Below are 19243 nucleotides of genomic sequence, written 5' to 3' on the forward strand. Positions count from 1 at the left end.
TGTAATCGTGCACTTTGAAAGGCCAAGGAGGGTGGATCATTCAAGGTCAGGAGTTCAAGACCAGCCTGGCCAACACGTCGAAACCGCATATCTACTAAAAATACAAAAATTAGCTGGACGTGGCGGTGAGTGCCTGTAATCCCAGCTACTCAGGAGGCTGAAGCAGGAGAATCACTGGAATCTGCAAGGCAGAGGTTGCAGTGGGCTGATATCGTGCCACTGTACTCCAGCCTGGGTAACAAGAGACTCCATCTCACAAACAAACAAACAAACAAACAAAAAACCAAAGAGCTGCTCTTTCTTCAGTTCACTGTTTGTTTGTTTGTTGAGGCAGGGTCTCACTTTGTCACCTAGGCTGGAGTGCAGTGGCACAATCTCGGCTCACTGAAGCCTCAACTTCCTGGGCTCAAGCAATCCTCGTCCCTCAGCCTCCCAAGTGGCTGGGACTACAGGCGTGTGCCACCACGCCTGGCTAACTTTTGTATTTTTAATAGAGACAGGGTTTCATCATGCTGCCCAGGTTGGTCTCAAACATCTAGACTCAAGAGATCCACCTGCCTTAGTCTCCCAAAGTGCTGGGATTATAAGCCTGAGCCACTGTGCCCAAACTCCAGCTTGTTTTTCAATTATTTAATTTAGCAGAGACTCGTGGATATTACTGTATAGATTTATATCTACATATTTATTACACAGATGATAATCCATGACAATCAGTATTTATTTTGTGGTTCAAACATCCCAGCTCTAATCACTTAAGATTTCCTTCATGTTGGTTCCTATGTCCCTGACTTGTTTCCTTTTTTTTTTTTCAGTTTTTCTTCTTTCTCTCACTTTCTGGTACTAAAAGATGTTCCAGGCTCATCTTGTATTTCCCCTCATTTGGAATCAATCATTTCTTCAAGGATTCCTGACTCATTTTATTATAGAATGGTATTTAAAAACCAAGATCTACGTATTTTGGGTTTTAAAAAAATAGCAATCTCTTTTTTGAAAACAAAATGATCAAGGGACATCAAATTTAAAGGCAGACACTTCATTACGGCAGAAGACAGCCAAGTATCATGAAAGTCAGGTACCCTCTAAACTGTAAGGGTAAATAAAATCAGAACTGATTTAGAAATCTACTCTCTTAGCAGAAAAGAGGAGAAAACAGACTAGAATTTAAAAGTTCAGATTTGATCCTTTCATTTCAAAAGACCCTTCCTTGTCCCACGAGTTAAGAATAAAAAACTGTGTAACTGCCACAGAAGGGAAGAAAATGAGCCAACTTACCAATGAGGCTTTGCTTAAAATTCCCAAATAACGCACTCACATTCTGCCTGTGCTTAGCCCTTTCCTGTAAATGCAAAAGTGGCACAACAGTGTGCTCCAGGCCTCAGAGCCAGATGGCCTGGCGGTGACCTCAGTTACCCCATTTCCTGCACAAAGTGGCACAAGTAACTTAATTTTTCTGCCTCCATTTCTTCATCTATAAAGTGAAGATAATAGTAATGCCTCACTGAGCACGGTGGCTCACGCCTGTAATCCCAGCACTTTGGGAGGCCAAGACAGGTGGATCACCTGAGGTCGGGAGTTCAAGACCAGCCTGACCAACATGGAGAAACCCCATCTCTACTAAAAATACAAAATCAGCCGGGTGTGGTGGCGCATGCGTATAGTCCCAGCTACTCGGGAGGCTGAGGAAGGAGAATTGCCTGAGTCCGGGAGGCAGAGGTTGCGGTGAGCTGAGATCGCACCACTGCACTCCAGCCTGGGCAACAAGAGCAAAACTCCATCTCAAAAATAATAATATTGATAGTAACAATAATAATACCTGCCTCATAGAATAGTGAGGATTAGAGGAGTTAATACAGCACTGAGAATAATGCTTGCAAATGAAAAAACATTATCTACACCTATTACTGTTATCATCAACATCTAACACCCATCCTCATTTTCTGGGTGCTGGTGTCTTTAATAAAGGCAATATAAAACATTTAAAAAGAGGATTGGCTACTAGACACAAAGTGATCTCATTTATGTAAAGTAGAAGAAACAAAAATTCTACAAATTTCTTAAAAAGCAAAAACACATACATATTAAATACATCGTGAAGATGTGGAAAATACACACCAATAGGTATCCCCAGAGAAAAGAATATAGTTTACTTAGAGAATTTTCAATTTTTTGCTCTATAGACTTGACAAAGGTTTTATTAACAATATGCAGAAATATTTGTGTATTGCTAGTGTAAAATTTCACATAAATAACCTAAAAATAAGGAAGATCATATTTACTAATAATTCACGCACTTGCCACTTTTTCTCAGCCCCACATTAGGCTGTGGTGTTCTAGTGTTAGCATTAAGGTACATCTTTGCCATTTAAAAAACAAGGTAGGCCAGGCCCCGTGGCTCATGCGTGTAATTCCAGAGCTTAGGGAGATGGAGGTGGGAAAATTGCTTGAGCCCAGGAGCTTAAGGCCAGCCTGGGCAATATATCAAGACCTCATCTCAAAAATTAAAAAAATGAGCCGGGCATGGTGGTGCTCGCCTGTAGTCCCAGCTACTCAGGAGAATGAGGTGGGAAGAGAGCTTGAACCCAGAAGTTCCACATTGTGAGCTACAATTGTGCCACTGCACTCCAGCCTGGGAGACAAAGAGAGACCCTGTCTCTAAAACAACAACAAAACCAAATGCAGAATCTCAACCAGCAACACGCCATGCCTTCCTCCCTTTTCCTTTAACAACACGTGTTATTAACATGACTTTTTATCCTCAAAAGTGTCATTATATATCCACTTTGCAGTTCTAGAAAATAGGACATTTCTCGATTTACCTCACCTTCTAGTGATCTTACATTTGAGAAACTATCAAAATAATTTCTCTTGTGTGCTACAAAGAAAAATGCACCCCCACCCAAGATGTCCACATCTTAATCCCCAGAACTCGTGAATACATTACCATATATGGTAAAAAAGACTTTGGTGACTAAGAATCTTGAGATGAGGAGATCTCAAGATTTGGATTCTGAATTGGATGAATTAATAATACTGTTAAAATGTCCATACTATCCAAAGCGATCCACAGATTCAATTCAATCCCTTTAAAAATTCCAATGTCATTTTTCACATAAATAGAAAAAATAATTCTAAACGTCTAATGGAAACACACACAAAACAACTGATTAGCCAAGGCAATCTTGAGCAAAACAAATAAAATTAGAGGTACCACACTACTTCAAACCATATTATAATGCTACAGTAATCAAAAGAGCATGGGACTGGCATAAACAAAAGCCCAGAAATGAACCCATGGATTTACAATCAGTTGATCTTTGACAAAGGTGCCAAGAACATACAATGGGAAAAGGACAGTCTCTTCAATAAAGGGTGTCAGGAGAATGAAATGAGACCACTGTCTCACACCATATAGAAAAATCAACTCAAAATGGATTAAAGACTTAAACATAAGACCTGAACCTGTGAAAATACTACAAGAAAACAGAGGGAATACAACACAACACTGGTTAGGGCAATCATTTTTTGGATTTGACCCCAAAAGTTCAGGCAACAAAAGCAAACATAAACAACTGGGATTACAACAAATCAAAAAGCTTCAGCATGGCAAAGTAAACAGAGTGAAGAGACAACCTACAGATTGGAAGAATATATTTGCAAGCAACACATCTAATATGGGGTTAATATACAAAATACAGGGCAGGCGCCACAGCTAATGCCTATAATCCCACCATTTTGGGAGGCTGAGACAGGAAGATTGCTTGAGTCTAGGAGTTCGATACCAGCCTGGGCAATATAGTGAGACCTCGTCTGTACAAAAAAATATTTTAAGATTAGCCAAGCTTGGCGGTGCACATCTGTAGTCCCAGCTACTCAGAAGGCTGAGAGGATCACTTGAGCCTGGGAGGTGGAGGCTGCAGCTATCCGCGATTGTGCCACTGAATTACAATCTGGGTGACAAAATGAGATGCTGCCTCCAAAAAAGAAAGATATATGTGTATATATATATATTTTTTCCCATATATATGGAACTCAAAATAATAGCAAAAAAAAAAAAAAAAACCTGATTTAAACAATGGCAAAAGACCTGAATATTGTCTGAAAGTTCAGAAATATTCAGAAATCCTGAAATGTCAGAAATATTCAGACATTTCTCAAAAGAAGATACACAAATGAGGCCAGGCACGGTGACTCATGCCTATAATCCCAGCACTTTGGGAGGCCAAGGTGTTAGGATCATCCGAGGTCAGGGGTTCTAGAGCAGTCTGGCCAACATGGTGAAACCCCATCTCTACTAAAAATACAAACTCAGCCGGGCATGGTGGCAGGCACCTGTAATTCCAGCTACTCGGGAGGCTGAGGCAGGAGAATCACTTGAACCCAAGATATGGAGGTTGCAGTCAGCCGAGATTGCGCCACTGCACTCCAGCCTGGGCAACAGAGCAAGACTCCATCTCAAAAAAAAAAAAATAATAATACAAATGACCAACAGATATATGGCTCCTCATCACTAATCATTAGGGAAATGCAAATCAAAACCACAATGATTTCCAGTTGGGGCAGAGACTTAAAGGAAAACGGAGAAAGAGAAGTACAATGAGCCATCACTTCGCACCTGTGAGAATGGTTATCATCAAAAAGACGAAAGATAAAATGCACTGATGAGGATGTGGCAAAGGGGACACCTGTACACTGTTGGTGGAAATGTAAATTGGTGTAGCCATTATGGAAAACTGTATGGAGTCCCCCCAAAAAACTAAAAACTGGATTCTCATTTGATCCAGCAATCCCACTTCTGGGTATTTATTCTAAGGACTTGAACTTAGTACACTGAGGAGATGCATGCACTCCCATGTTCACTGCACCATTATTTACAACAGTCAAGATAAAGACTCAATCTAAGTGTCTATCAACAGAAGAACGGATAACAAAAATATAATATATACACACACAATGGAATACTATTAGCCTTAAAAAAGAAAGAAATTCTGTCATTTGCAACAACATGAATAAACCTGGAGAACATTGTTAAATGAAATAAGCCAGGCACCAAATGACAAAAACCGCATGTTTTCACCTCTACATGGAATCTAAAACAATCAGAACTCAACAGAAGCAGAGAGTAGAATGATGGCTACTAGAGGCTAGGAGAAGGGGAATGAGAAGGTGTTGGTCCAAAGAAAAAAGAATCTTAAGAGGCAGGTTATTCTGGATTATTTGAGCAGACCCAATGTAATCACAAGGCTCCTTATAAAGGAAAGAGGCAGGCAGGAGAGCCTGAGTCAAGGCAGAAGCAGAGATCAGAGTGACGCTGAGATATGAGCCAAGAAATCTGGGCAGCCTCTGGAAGCTGAAAAGGCAAGGAAATGAATTTCCCCACGAGTATCCAGCAGGTGCAGCCCTCTTTACCCATTTAAGACTTCTGAACTCCAGAACAGTAAGATACTACATTTGTGTTGTTTTAAGCTGCAAAGTTTGTGGTAACATCTTATAGCAACAACAGGAAACTAATACACACTGCTTGAAATTTTTCTTTTTAAAAAAGTACTGGCCTGGCCAGGCACAGTGGCTCATGCCTGTAATCCCAGAACTTTTGGAGGCTGAGGCAGGCAGATCACGAGGTCAGGAGTTTGAGACCAGCCTGACCAATATGATGAAACCTCGTCTCCACTAACAATGCAAAAATTTAGCCAGGTGTGGTGGTGCACATCTGTAATCATAGCTACTTACGAGGCTGAGGCAGGAGAATTGCTTGAATCCAGGAGGCAGAGGTTGCAGTGAGCCCAGATTGCACCACTGCACTCCAGCCTGGGTGACAGAGCAAGACTCCACCTCAAAAAAACAAAAAAGTATTGGCCCGGTGCAATGACTCACACCTGTAATCCCAGTACTTTGGGAGGCCAAGGTGGGAGGATCACTTGAAGCCAGGAGTTCAAGACCAGTCTGGGCAAAAGCGAGACCTCCATCTCTACAAAAAAAAAAAATTAAATAATAAATTGGCCAGACATGGAGGCATATGCCTGTAGCCCCAGCTAATCAAGAGACTGAGGTGGGAGGATGGCTTGAGTCCAGGGGAGTTCAAGGCTGCAGTGAGCTATGACTGTGCCACTGCACTCCAGCCTGAGCAACAGAGCAAGATCCTGTCTTAAAAATAAAAAATAAATTTTAAGTATAACTTAAGCAGGCAGGATTACATAAGACAAGTGCCACTTCATCCTCAACATTTCAACAAGTATTTCTTGAGAATTCTGTCACTACCACAGTATGACCTGCTATCTGGACATATGTAAAGAACAGGCATCGTCTGCCCATTTACATGCAGCAGAGGCTGGACAGAATCATGCCGAGAGCTAACTGTGGCTAGAGAGGATGAGAAGAACTTGGCAGCACTTGCTGTTCTTGGTGATCCTGCTAAAATCTACACTGAGCAATTGCACTTTTTACTTGGGATAAACACCAGACACCAAAACAAGAAGGGGAGAAGCCATGGGGTAACTCTTTACCTTGAAAACAGCTTTACAATGGGAGACACACCATATTCTTTTGACCAACTACTTTAAACTGTCCTTTTATTTTACTAATGTATAATTTATGAAAATTAAAATCCTGCACATTTTAGTGTACAATTCCGGAAGTTTTGACAAGCATATGGTCATGCTAACACCACAATAATGATACAGACAGTTCAACAACCGCAAACCACCCTATTCTCCTCTGCAGTCACTCTCTCTCTCCACGGGCAGCCCTTGATCTGTTTCTATGGTTCTGCTTCCCAGGAATGTCATAAAGGTATAAATAAAATCACACAGCATGTCCCTTTGGAATCTGGCTTCCCTCACTAGGCATGATGCCTCTGAGATTCATCCACGTTGTTGGAATGTCAGTCCTTTGTTCCTTTTCATTGCTGAGTTGTATTCCATTGTAAGTATGTGCCACAGTTAAGGGGAAATTAAGGGACAGTTAAAGACGTGAGTTGTTTCCAATTGTTGGTGGTTATGAAGAAAGCCAGTATAAATACTCATGAATTTTACATGAATTTGGGTTAACACCCAAGAGTGGGATGGCTGGCTCATACAGTAGTATATAGTACAATGTAGAGATCTATACCTACTATTTAGCTTTCTAAAGGAGGACACTGGACCCATGTCTCACATCATAAACAAAAACTCCTAGAGGAAAAAACAGAAGTAAACCTTCATGACCTTGGATTAGGCAATGGTTTAGACATGACACCAAAAGCACAAGCAGCAAAAGAAAAAAGATAAAGGATTTGATCAAAATTAAAAACTTTTTTTTTTCTTTTTGAGACAGAGTTGCACTGTCACCCAGGCTGGAGTGCAGTGGCGCAATCTCAGCTCACAACCTCACCCTCCCAGGTTCAAGTGATCCTCCTGCCTCAGCCTCCCGAGCAGCTGGGATTACAGATGGGGACCATCACATCCAGCTAATTTTTGTATTTTTAGTAGAGACACGGTTTTGCCACGTTGGCCAGGCTGGTCTCGAACTCCTAACCTCGGATGATCCGCCCGCCTCGGCCTCTCGAAGTGCCTGGATTACAGGTGTGAGCCACTGTGCCTGGCCCAAAATTAAAAATTTTTATGCCTCATAAGACACCATCAAGAAAGTGAAAAGACAACCCACAGAATGGAAGAAAATATCTGTAAAGCATGTATCTCACAATGGCCTTGTATCCAGAATAAAGAATTCTTACAGCTCTGTAATAAAAGCACAAAACAATTTTTTAAATGGACAAAGGATTTCAACAAACATTTTGCCAAAGGAAATATACAGATGTACCAGGTGTGGTGGTTCACACCTATAATTCCAGCACTTTGAGAGGCCACGGCAGTATTACTTAAGGCCAGGAGTTCAAGGTCAGCCTGGGCAACATAGTAAGACCCTGTCTCTACAAAAAATTAAAAAATTATAGTCAGGTACCGTGGCACACGCCTGTTGCCCTAACTACTCAGGAGGCTGAGAAGGGAGGACTGCATGAGCCTAAGAGTTTGAGGCTGCAATGAGTTATGATCGCATCACTGCACTCAAGCCCAGGAAACAGAGTGAGACCCTGTTTCTATAGCAAAATCAATCAATCAATCAATCAATCAATCAATAAAAATAAAATATATAAATGGCCAATCAGCACACAAAAAGATGTTTGACATCATTAGTCATTAGGGAAATGCAAATCAAAATCACAGTAACATTTCACATCCACTAGGATGGCTAAAATCAGTGTTGGCAAAGGTGTGGGGAAAGCAGAACCTTCCTACATTGCTGGTGAGAATGTAAATTAATGTAGCTGCTTTGCAAAATAGTATGACAATCTCTCAAAAAGTTAATCATAGAATTACCACATGATGTAGCAATTCCACTCCTAGGTATATACCTAAGAGAAATGAAAACACATGTCCACACAAAATCTTGTATAGTTATGTTCATAGCAGTATTATTCGTAACAGCCGAAAAGTGGAAAAACCCAAATATCCATCAACTGATACATGAACTGTGTATGGCCATACACTTTTTTTTTTAACTAAAAGCACTTACTGCTCTTTATTTCCCTATAAGCACTGCTATAGCTGCATCCCATGAATTTTGATACACTGTGCTTTCACTTTCATTTAATGCAACGACATTTTTACTTCCCTGTGATTTCCTCCTTGAACCATATGTTACTTAAAGGTATTTAATTTCAGGCTGGGTGTGGTGGCTCACATCTGTAATCCTAGCACTCTGGGAAGCCGAGGTAGGCAGATCACTTGAGCCTAGGAGTTCGAGACGAGATTGGGCAACATTGCAACACTCCATCTCTACAAAAAAATACAAACATTATCCAGGCATGGTGACACACACCTGTAGTCCCAGCTACTTGGGAGGCTGAGGTAGGAGGATCGCCTGTGCCCAGGGAGGACAAGGCTGCAGTGAGCTGTGATCATGCCACTGCACTCCAGGCTATACAGTGAGACTCTTGTCTCAAAAAATACATAAATGAAATTATTTAATTTCCAAATGGACAGTTTCCAAATATAGCTAGCTCTGTTATTGATTTCTAGCCTAATTCCATTATGGCCCACACAAATCATTCATGTATAGTTAGCCTTTGGTATCCATGGGGGATTGGTTCCAGGACTCCTAACAGATACCAAAATCTACAGATGCTCAAGTCTCTGATATCAAATGGTACAGTATCTACATATAACCTATGCCTATCCTCCCATGTACTTTAAATCATCTCTAGATTACTTATAATGCCTGATACAATTTAAACACCATGTAAATAGTTATACTGTATTGTTTAGGGAATAATGACAAGGAAAACGTCTGTATGTGTTTAGTACAGACACAATTTTTTACCAAATATGTTCAGTCTATAGTTGGTTGAATCCGCAGATGTAGAACCAAAAGACATGGAGGGCCAATGGTACTTTCAATTCTTTCAAATACAATTAAAGTTTGTTTTGTGGGCTAGAATACCAGCTATCTTGGTGAATATTCCAGGTGCACTTGAAAATATAAGCACAGGGCCAGGAACAGTGGCTCATGCACGTAATCCCAGTACTTTGGGAGGCTGAGGCAGGTGGATAACTTGAGGCCAGGAGTTCAAGACCAGCCTGACCAACATGGTAAAACCCCATCTCTACTAAAAATACAAAAATTAGCCAGGTGTGGTGGTGCATGCCTGTAATCCCAGCTACTCAGGAGGCTGAGGCAGGAGAATCACTTGAACCTGGGAGGTGGTGGTTGCAACAAGCTGAGATCACGCCATTGCACTTCAGCCTGGGCAACGAAAGTGAAACGCTGTCTCAAAAAAGAACAAAAGGAAAATACATGCACGGTATTCTGCTGCTGTGGGACACACTGCTCTAGAAATCTCAATTAGGTCAAATTAGTTGATGGTGCTCCTCCATACTTCTATATCCTAATTTTCCAACTACTTGTTCAATCAACTACTGAGACAGGAATGCTGTAGAGTCTAACTGTGGATGTATCTATTTCTCCTTTTAGTTTTATCAATTTTTAATTCATGTATTTAGAAGGCCTGTTGTTAGATACATAGGTATTTAGGACTATTACGTACTCTTGGAGAATTGATACCTTTACCATTATGGAATGTCCTTTTTTTTTTTTTTTAATCTTTTTTTTTTTGAGACAGGGTGTGGCTCCAACACCCAAACTGGTGCAGTGGCACAAGCATGGCTCACTGCAACCTCCAACTCCTCGGTTCAGGTGATCCTCCCAGCTCAGCTTCCTGAGTAGCAGAGACTACAGGTGCACACCACCACACCAGGCTGTTTTGTATTTTTTGTAGAGACGAGGTTTCGTCATGTTGCCTAGGCTGGCCTCAAGTGATCCTCCTGCCTCAGTTTCCCAAAGTGCTGGGATTACAGGTGGGAGCCACCATGCCTGGCCCATGTCCTTCTTTATCTTTGGTAATTTTCCTGGCTCTGAAGTCTACTCTGTCTGATAGCCAGCCACCCTAGCTTTCCCGATAGTGTTTGCAAAGTATATCATTTTACATGCTTTTACTTTTAACCTATCTATCTATATTTATTTATTTATTTATTTACTTTTCTTTTGAGATGGAGTCTTGCTCTGCCACCTAGGCTGGAGTGCAGAGACGCAATCTTAGCTCACTGCAGCCTCCGCCTCTTGGGATCAAGAGATTCTCCTGCCTCAGTCCCCCAAGTAGCTGGGATTACAAGCACATGCCACCACACTCAGCTAATTTTTGCATTTTTAGTAGAGATGAGGGTTTCACCATGTTGGCTAGGCTGGTCTCAAATTCCTGACCTCAGGTGATCTGCCCACCTCGGCCTCCCAAAATGCTGGGATTACAGGCATAAGCCACCATGCCCCGCCCCTAAACTATCTATATTTAAAGTGAGTTTCTTCTCTTTTCTTTTTTTTTTTTTTTTTTTTGACAGAGTCTCCCTCTGTTGCCCAGGCTGGACGGCAATGGCACGGTCTCAGCTCACTGCAAACTCCACCTCCCCAGTTCAAGTGATTCTACTGCCTCAGCCTCCTGAGTAGCTGGGATTACAGGCACGGGCCACCACACCTGGCTAATTTTGGTATTTTTAGTAGAGATGAGGTTTCACCATGTTGGTCAGGCTCGTCTCGAACTCCTGACCTGGTGATCCGCCTGCCTCGGTCTCCCAAAGTGCTGGGATTACAGGCATGAGCCACCACGCCCAGCCTAAAGTGGGTTTCTTATAGATAGTATATACCAGACAGCTGCAGGAATTGATCTAAAATAAAAAAAAAAAGTGTCCAGGCATGGTGGCTCATGCTTGTAACCCCAGCACTTTGGGAGGCCGAGGTGGGCAGATCACCTGAGGTCGGAAGTTCGAGACCAGCCTGACCAACATGGAGAAACCCTGTCTCTACTAAAAATACTAAATTAGCCGGGCATGGTGGCGTATGCCTGTAATCCCAGCTACTCGGGAGGTGAGGCAGGAGAATCACTTGAACCCAGTAGGCAGAGGTTGCGGTGAGCCGAGATCACGACATTGCATTCCAGTCTGGGCAACAAGAGCAAAACTCCATCTCAAAAAAAAAGTATATTCTAGAGTCTTGCTTTTGCACCCAAGCTGAAAATCTGTCTCCATCAGTGTATTTAAACCATTTACATTTAACACGATGATGAATGTAGTTGGAATAAAGGCTATCATCTTCACCACTGTTTCTATTTGTTCCATTTACTCCTCGTGTTTTCCTTCTGTCTCTGTGTTCATTTAGGTTAGCTGGATATATGTGTATGATTCCACTTTATCTCTGCTATTGGCTTATTATACTTTTCTCAAAAAATGTTTTCAGTGGTTGACCTAGGTTTACAACATACATAATCAGAGCCTAGCTTAGCGTAAGACACTGCATTTCATATGTCGTGTAAAGACATTAGAACAATATACTCCCAATTATTGATCACTTCTGACCTTTGAGCTAATGTGTCATAAATTTTATTTCACATAACATGCCCTAAACACAAAATACATTGTTAATATTTTTGATTTATGGTCATCTTTCAGAGAAATTAGAAAAACATTTTTAAATAATAAAAACTCTATCTCCAAGAAATTTATTTGTATAGATCCAAATGTCTAATGTCATACCCCTTCTTCCCGAATAACTTCCTTTAATATTTCCAGTAGTGCAGGTCTGATGGCAATGAATTCTCTCCATTTCTCTTTCTCTGAGAGAGTATTTCTTCTTCATTTTTGAAAGATTATTTTTGCCAGATGCAGTTGCTCACACCTGTAATCCTAACACTTTGGGAGGCTGAGGAGGGCAGATCGCTTGAGCCCAAGAGTTCAAAACCAGACTTGGCAACATGGTGAAACCCAATCTCTACTAAAAACACAAAAAATTGATCAATTGAGCCCTGGAGGCAGAGGTTGTAGAGAGCCAAGACTGCACCACTGCATCTGAGCCCACACAGAGGAGACTGGGGCCAAAGAGAAGGAGAGGGGAGGGAGGGGGAGGGGGGAGGGAGGGTGGAGAGAGAGGGAAGTTTTATCTCCCTTCAAAGATGTGTTGTATTATCCCTTGGTCCGTGGTTTCGGCTGGTTCTAATACACAACCTCCCGCACTTTTTTCCCCTCTGAATTAGTCTCTTTCCTCTGACTGCCTTCAGTATTTTCATTCTCATATCTCGCAGTCCTTTAGTTCGACATGCCTTTGGTGTTTTTCTCTCATCATTTGTCTGGTCAGGGATGATCCCTGCTCTGGTGTTCCTCTCAGCTTCCCACAGACTTGAACCTTATCGCCAATTTTGAAGGCACCCCCAACACACATCTCAAGTATTTCTTCTGCCCCGTTTTCTCCTTTCCCCCTAGACTTTAACTACAATCTAGAATCACTGGATGTACTTGTCCGAGCCTGTTTCCGGCGAATCTGTCTTTGGTTTTTCCGCGACACTTCCAGCTGTATCCAGTCTTTTCCAGATCTCTTTATTAATGGTGCCGACACGATTATTGAAGCGATATTTTTCACCTATGTTACTGTCATTTTCATTTTTAGCATTTATTTTATTTTCTTACAGTGTCTATCTCTCTGCTGAAATATCCTACCTGACCACGCAAGTTGCCTGCCTTTTCTACTAGAGATCTTAACATACTAAACAGTTATTTTCGATTCCATGTCTGATAGCTCCAAAGAATTTGGTCTTAAAAATGTCCTGTCTCAATAGTGTGTTGTTCTTCCTTCCTTCTTTTTATGCCTCAAAAACGTTTTTGAAAGCAGGATATCCTCTGTAAGACAGCTGAGACTGAGGTAAATAGTTTTTATGCCTGGGAAATGGGCCCGCCTTTCCTTCTGCCAGATCTTTAGTGTGTGGAGGTTGAGTCAATCTATTGTCAGGACAGGAACGTGGTTTGGAATTTGTTGCTGCCATGGTTACCCCACAACGTACCACCAGCTTCGAACTGCGTAGGGTAGTGGCTGGTTTGCCAGAGGATATTTTCCTCAGAGTCTGTTTGACCTTCAGCTTTTTTGGTCTTCATTTTACACTGTATCTGAGCTGGCCTGCCTCCATGTTCCTGCGCCTCTCACAGATCTCCAGTGTCACCTGTCAGTCCACAGCTGTTAGCCTCGTATGGGTGGGAAGATTCTCTGATGTTAGGATTAAGCCTTGGTCTTGGGCAAACACTGTTTTCCTTGGTGGCCAGGGTGTGGCCTTCTCAGTGCTCCTGCCCTTTCTCCTCCACTAAAGTTCTGGGGCTAGCACATATTCCTGTCCCTCGCCAAGGACGAAAGACTTTTTTTCTGTTCTCTTTCCACAGTGGCTTAAGGCTCTTATCTCATAAGAGCAAAGAAGGCAAGGAGGACTGAGAACTTCATGCCTTTCCAAAAGGATCTGCTGTCCCCTCCTCCGGGGGAAGAGTAACGGACACTTTCTCAGTACCCACACCCTAGCCTCAATCTTTTTGGTAAGCATCCAATGAAATCTGTGGAGAAGAGCCTGTGAGTGGATACAAATTCCCCTGTGTCTGCAGCCCCCCAGGCGATCTCTGTTTCCTTGCTGGTCCACACTAAGTTCATTAAATTTTAACCGAATTCTCCTACAGGCTGTTCACTTTGTCTGTCTCAGGTAAACAAGTGCTCATGTCTTACCTTTCCATGGGGGTGCCTGTCTCTCCTTACAGTTTGGGTTGGGTAGTTAACCTGCAACCTCAGCTCACTGATGAATTCAAGAAGATATCAACATCCAAATTTCTGGGGTTTGTTGTTGCTGTAAGGGTAGGAACGATGCTCTCTAGCTTTCTCCATTCTAAGTAAAAGCTAGAAGTCCCCAACTATCTGCTTTTTAGCCAAACTTTAAAGGCTATGTAATGAATATGGCCAGCTTTGCCCACTACAGACATATACGAAAGAAAATAATTTCAGGCCAAACTTCCAACTCAGCAATAAAAATACCTCTGTAATCCCAATAAAGCATGCCAAATTACTGTTTTAAAATGTATACAATAGTCAGAATTTTACATGTCAAATTTATTATTATAGCTGTTGAAGAAACTATATCATACCAAAGAACAGTTCTGGTATTCTGATCATCAATTTGTTAAATTCTAATTTATCAACATGTGAAAACTGTATTCATTTCTTTAGAATAGGTATGACATATCTAATAAGCCAACTGTGTACTTCTCTCTGTATAACAATAAAGGCAAAATGGGAAAAAAAGTACATATGAAAAACATACCTTTTACTCGGTTAATTTCATTCAATACACTTTCTACCACTGCAAAATTTCAGTTCCTTGAAGACTGAAATTACTTTGCCTTTCTACCTGATATGCACAGAAGCTTACATATTGCAGGCCTCTTATGACACAATCGCAGAGGTAATATTACCTACTTAAATAGTAGCAGCAATGGCCTAGAAAGCTGATCTGTATATTAATATACAAAAAGAATACACAACACTATACATTTTCATGGCAGAATGGAACTGAAAGTACACTTAAAATTTTTTGACTTAACTATTTCCTTTTGTTTAAAGTCACTTGAGCTATTTTCAGAGAAAAACCCTGAATAAAAACTCAATTTTTTTCAATAAAACATTTATACTTAATCCCTGCCTTTCATTAGCTCAATGCTGTTGCAATATTTAAATATGACATCTACTATGTAAATGTAAATATATGACATCTACTATGTAAATCATTTAAATATGACATCTATGTAAAAGTATTACAGCTGCATAAATACTTAAGATGAACACTGGAACACAGGGGTATTTTAGAGGTACAATCTCACAGAATTTCAAATTTAATTACTTTTTAACACATGTGGGGACAAAATGTTCAGCTGACAAAGAGAAATAACCTGGCTTTCTTTAATTTTATAAAATGACTGAAATAAAATGAATTTTTAAAACAAGACAGTCTTTGGCTGGGCATGGTGGCTCACGCCAGTAATCCCTGCACTTTGGGAGGCCAAGGTTGGCCCAGGAGTTCAAGACCAGTCTGGGCAACATAGCGAGACCCTGTCTCTATTTATAAAAATTAATAAAATAAAAAACAAGATACTCTTCATGTTCTATGAGGTTGGCAAAGTCAACTAAAAACACCCAATCAGTATTTGTGAGGACACGAAGGAATGGATTCCTTCTCATTCACTATTGTGGAGGTATAAATTGACCCAATTTTACAACAGACATTTGGTAAGGCATTAGTATTTTTAAAAATATGTCTATCTTTTGATCCAGCAATTCAACCTCAAGAATATGTACACACAGCATTTATAACAGCACAGAGCAAAAAATAAAACCAAAAAAAATAAATAACTGGCTGGGCACAACAGCTCACACCTGTTATCCCAGCACTTTGGGCGGCCGAGGCAGGTGGATCACTTGAGGTTAGGAGTTCAAGACTAGCCTGGCTAACATGGTGAAACCCCGTCTCTACTAAAACTACAAAAAATTAGCCAGGCGTGGTGGTGCATACTTTTAATCCCAGCTACTCGGCAGTCTGAGACAGGAGAATCGCTTGAACCTGGGAGGCAGAGGTTGCAGTAAGCCGAGATTGTGCCATTGCACTACAGCCTGGGCAACAGAGTGAGACTTCGTCTCACCAAAAAAAAAAAAACAAAAAAACAAACAAAAAAAAACCACTTTCCATCTGTGGAGTCTGGATGCCTGGAAATGGGCCAGAAAAAATTGTTTTAGAGTACATCAATGAAATAGAATACCATATAGCCATTTAAAAAATAACTATCAGGCAGGGCACGGTGGCTCACGCCTATAATCCCAGTACTTCGGGAGGTCGTGGTGGGCAGATTACAAGGTCAAGAGATCGAGACGATCCTGGACAACACGGTGAAACCCCATCTCTACTAAAATACAACAATTAGCTGGGCATGATGGCATGGCACCTGCAGTCCCAGCTACTAGGGAGGCTGAGCTAGGAGAATCACTTGAACCCAGGGGTCAGAGGTTGCAGTGAGCTGAGATCACAACACCGCACTCCAGCCTGGTGACAAAGCAAGACTCTGTCTCAAAAAATAAATAAATAAATAATGATCTAAAACAGCATGAGAACCCCAGAGCACAGACTCAAAAGTGGTAGCTACTGTAAGAATCCTGAATTCTTAAGATAAAGGTGAAACGGTTTAAGCTTCCAGTAAGAAAAAAAGTTACCAGCAATGAGGAAAAAGATTGTCCATTAGAATTCTCAACAGAAACACCAAAAATCATAATGTAACTGCAAAAAATCAGAACAAATGTGGCCTGAGACTCTAAACTGGCTTTCTTTGCTATCTGACTATATCAAGACTAGCCTGGCCAACATGGTGAAACCCCGTCTCTACTAAAACTACAAAAAATTAGCCAGGCGTGGTGGTGCATACTTTTAATCCCAGCTGCTCGACGGTCTGGGACAGAGAATGCAGCTTGAACCTGGGAGGCAGAGGTTGCAGTAAGCCGAGATTGTGCCATTGGCCTGGGCTGTACATACAAAATACATACAATACACATACAAAACTATAAAACCACTCTAGCACCGTGGGCACTATTTTATTTTTCTGATACTAATAATGAATTTAGCATTACCATGTTGCCCACTTTCTAGGTTCTTATTCAAAGCACTTTACTTATATTCACTCATTTAGTCCTCAAAGACAATGAGGTAACAATACTATTACTTCTATTTAACAGATGAGGAATCTCAGAGAGAGGTTAAGTATCTTGCCTTGGCTAGTAAGGGACCGAGCTAAGATAAAACTTAGATGGAGTGAATAAATCTTTTTTAGAGTAAAAAAAAAAATAAATTAAAAAAAGATAAAACCTACAATCTACCTCCTCAGCACCGGCCTCTTCCCCACCACATTTATACCACCTTTAAATAAATAAGCTCTTGACTTAAGGAAAGAAATGCCTTTGAAAAATAAGATGCATGCCTAGGTCCAACTACTCTGTGTTCACTTCTACACTAGATTAAAAAATTACTACACAATCAACTCTCTCCTTGAGCTAAATCTCATTTTAGGACAAGTGCTTCTATTACAGACAGAACCCTCAGTGTGCCTGGAAGTGTGCGCATTCAGAGTCCCTCTCTATGGCTAAGGCTGCCACCTAGTGGAACAAAATGAAAATCTTCACACAAAGCATAAAGCATTCTGAGGCATAACAAGAGCAGGAGGGAGAGACTAATGTTAAAACGTGTCCATTTTCAATGGGTCTTCCCTGGAAACACATTCCTTATATCATTAACAAAAACTTGTTTTATTTTGCTTTTTATTACTGATTTACGTAATACTGGCACTTTCAAGTAAAAGACTGGTGGTACCTTACCCGAGGTTCCTGTAAGTGGCTATTCCCTCTGGTGTCTCTACAGCACTGGGTGAACACCAAAATGACAAAATGCAAACAGCTGAACTACACTTCCTACGCCATTCTACCTGCTCAGCCTGGAAGGCCAAGGACAGCAACCTCATTCACTGTAATCTTCCTTCCACCACCGAGTGTGCGGAATGACAGGAGCTGGGAAAAGGAATCTGAAGACAGTGGGTCTCAATCTTCCTCTATTCTATCAACGTAAACTGGACCTTTAACCAAGTTCCCAACAAGGGGAAGTTTGTTCTCCAGGTGACACTTGATAATGTCTAAAGATAGTTTTGGTTGTCACACTGCAGGGAAGCTAAGCTACTGGTAACTAAACAAGCCAAGAATGCTGATCAATGTACTATAAGGCACAGGACCACTCCTCACACCAAAAAAAAAATTACTCAACCCCAAATGTTAACACTGCCAAGGTCGAAAGCCCTGCTTAAATCCCATCATCCTTCTTCAGAGGGACACAGATCAGTGAAAAATACCAGTTTGTAAAAGTAAGCTGAGCCTACAAACCCAATTCTATTTAACATATATAAACAAAGTATTTTTGGCAGTCTTTTAATACGCTTTTCTAGGAATATACAATGTACAGAGAATATAGCATTATTTACCTTGATAAATCATAGAAGAAATGTACTTTGTATTTTCAGCACTTTATGAAGAATTCTTTACCACTTAAGGAAGAGACCAGTTATGAAATCTAAGTTGCCAATACATCATAACTATATTAGCCCATTGGTGGCTATCATCTTCATGGTGACTCTACAATAGAAAGGTATACAGCTGTTTCACTTCATTCCATTTACATTCTAGGATAACTGCCTGAGCATTTATACATTTTTGAATTTTTTTTTTTTTTTTTTGAGACAGAGCCTCGCTCTCTTGTCCAGGCTAGAGTGCAGCGGCACAGTCTAGGCTCACTACAACCTCCACCTCCCAGGTTCAAGCGATTTTTGTGTCTCAGCCTCCCGAGTAGCTGGGATTACAGACACATGCCAGCATGTCCGGCTAATGTTTGTACTTTTAGTAGAGACGGGGTTTCACCATGTTGACCAGGCTGGTCTCGAACTCTTGATCTCAAGTGATCGCCTAAGGCAGGCCCCACAAAGTGCTGTGATTACAGTCATGGGCCACCGCAACTGGCTGAAATAAATTTTTAAACCATAAAAAATATACTTTAAAGCATAAAAAAAAATTTAATTTATTCTTTACATTACACTTAGGGTTATTACACTGACTTTTTAAGAAAGTATATGTATCAGTAGGTTATATTATCTATGAACTTAATTTCACAAGAGCAAAGATGATGTTACAAATCATTTGTTATAAAAAGTGTTCACTGACTTTGGGAGGCCAAGGAGAGCAGGTTACCTGACATCGGGAGTTTGAAGCCAGACTGACCAACATGGAG

The 19243-nt window shown here is 41.0% G+C and overlaps 1 protein-coding gene across 3 annotated transcripts in view; it reads right to left on the reverse strand.

Moving 5' to 3' along the window:
* GTF2E2 (general transcription factor IIE subunit 2) overlaps positions 1 to 19243 on the reverse strand; it is an 83823-nt gene that overhangs the window by 4822 nt on the left and 59758 nt on the right. The window contains exon 6 of one of the 3 annotated variants that reach the window (XR_002523747.2): positions 18444 to 18594. The exons of 1 other annotated variant lie outside the window; for it this stretch is intronic. Coding sequence is in view for 1 of the 2 variants with exons in the window: in XM_021942182.1 (XP_021797874.1) it covers positions 18956 to 18975 (20 nt within the window). In the remaining variant the exon portion in view is untranslated. Of the gene's footprint in view, positions 1 to 18443; positions 18595 to 18859; positions 18976 to 19243 lie in introns of those variants that run through there. One more of the 3 variants, XM_021942182.1, reaches the window with a different exon arrangement.

The sequence above is a fragment of the Papio anubis genome, chromosome 8, assembly GCF_008728515.1.
Source record: "Papio anubis isolate 15944 chromosome 8, Panubis1.0, whole genome shotgun sequence".
Lineage (NCBI taxonomy): Eukaryota > Metazoa > Chordata > Mammalia > Primates > Cercopithecidae > Papio > Papio anubis.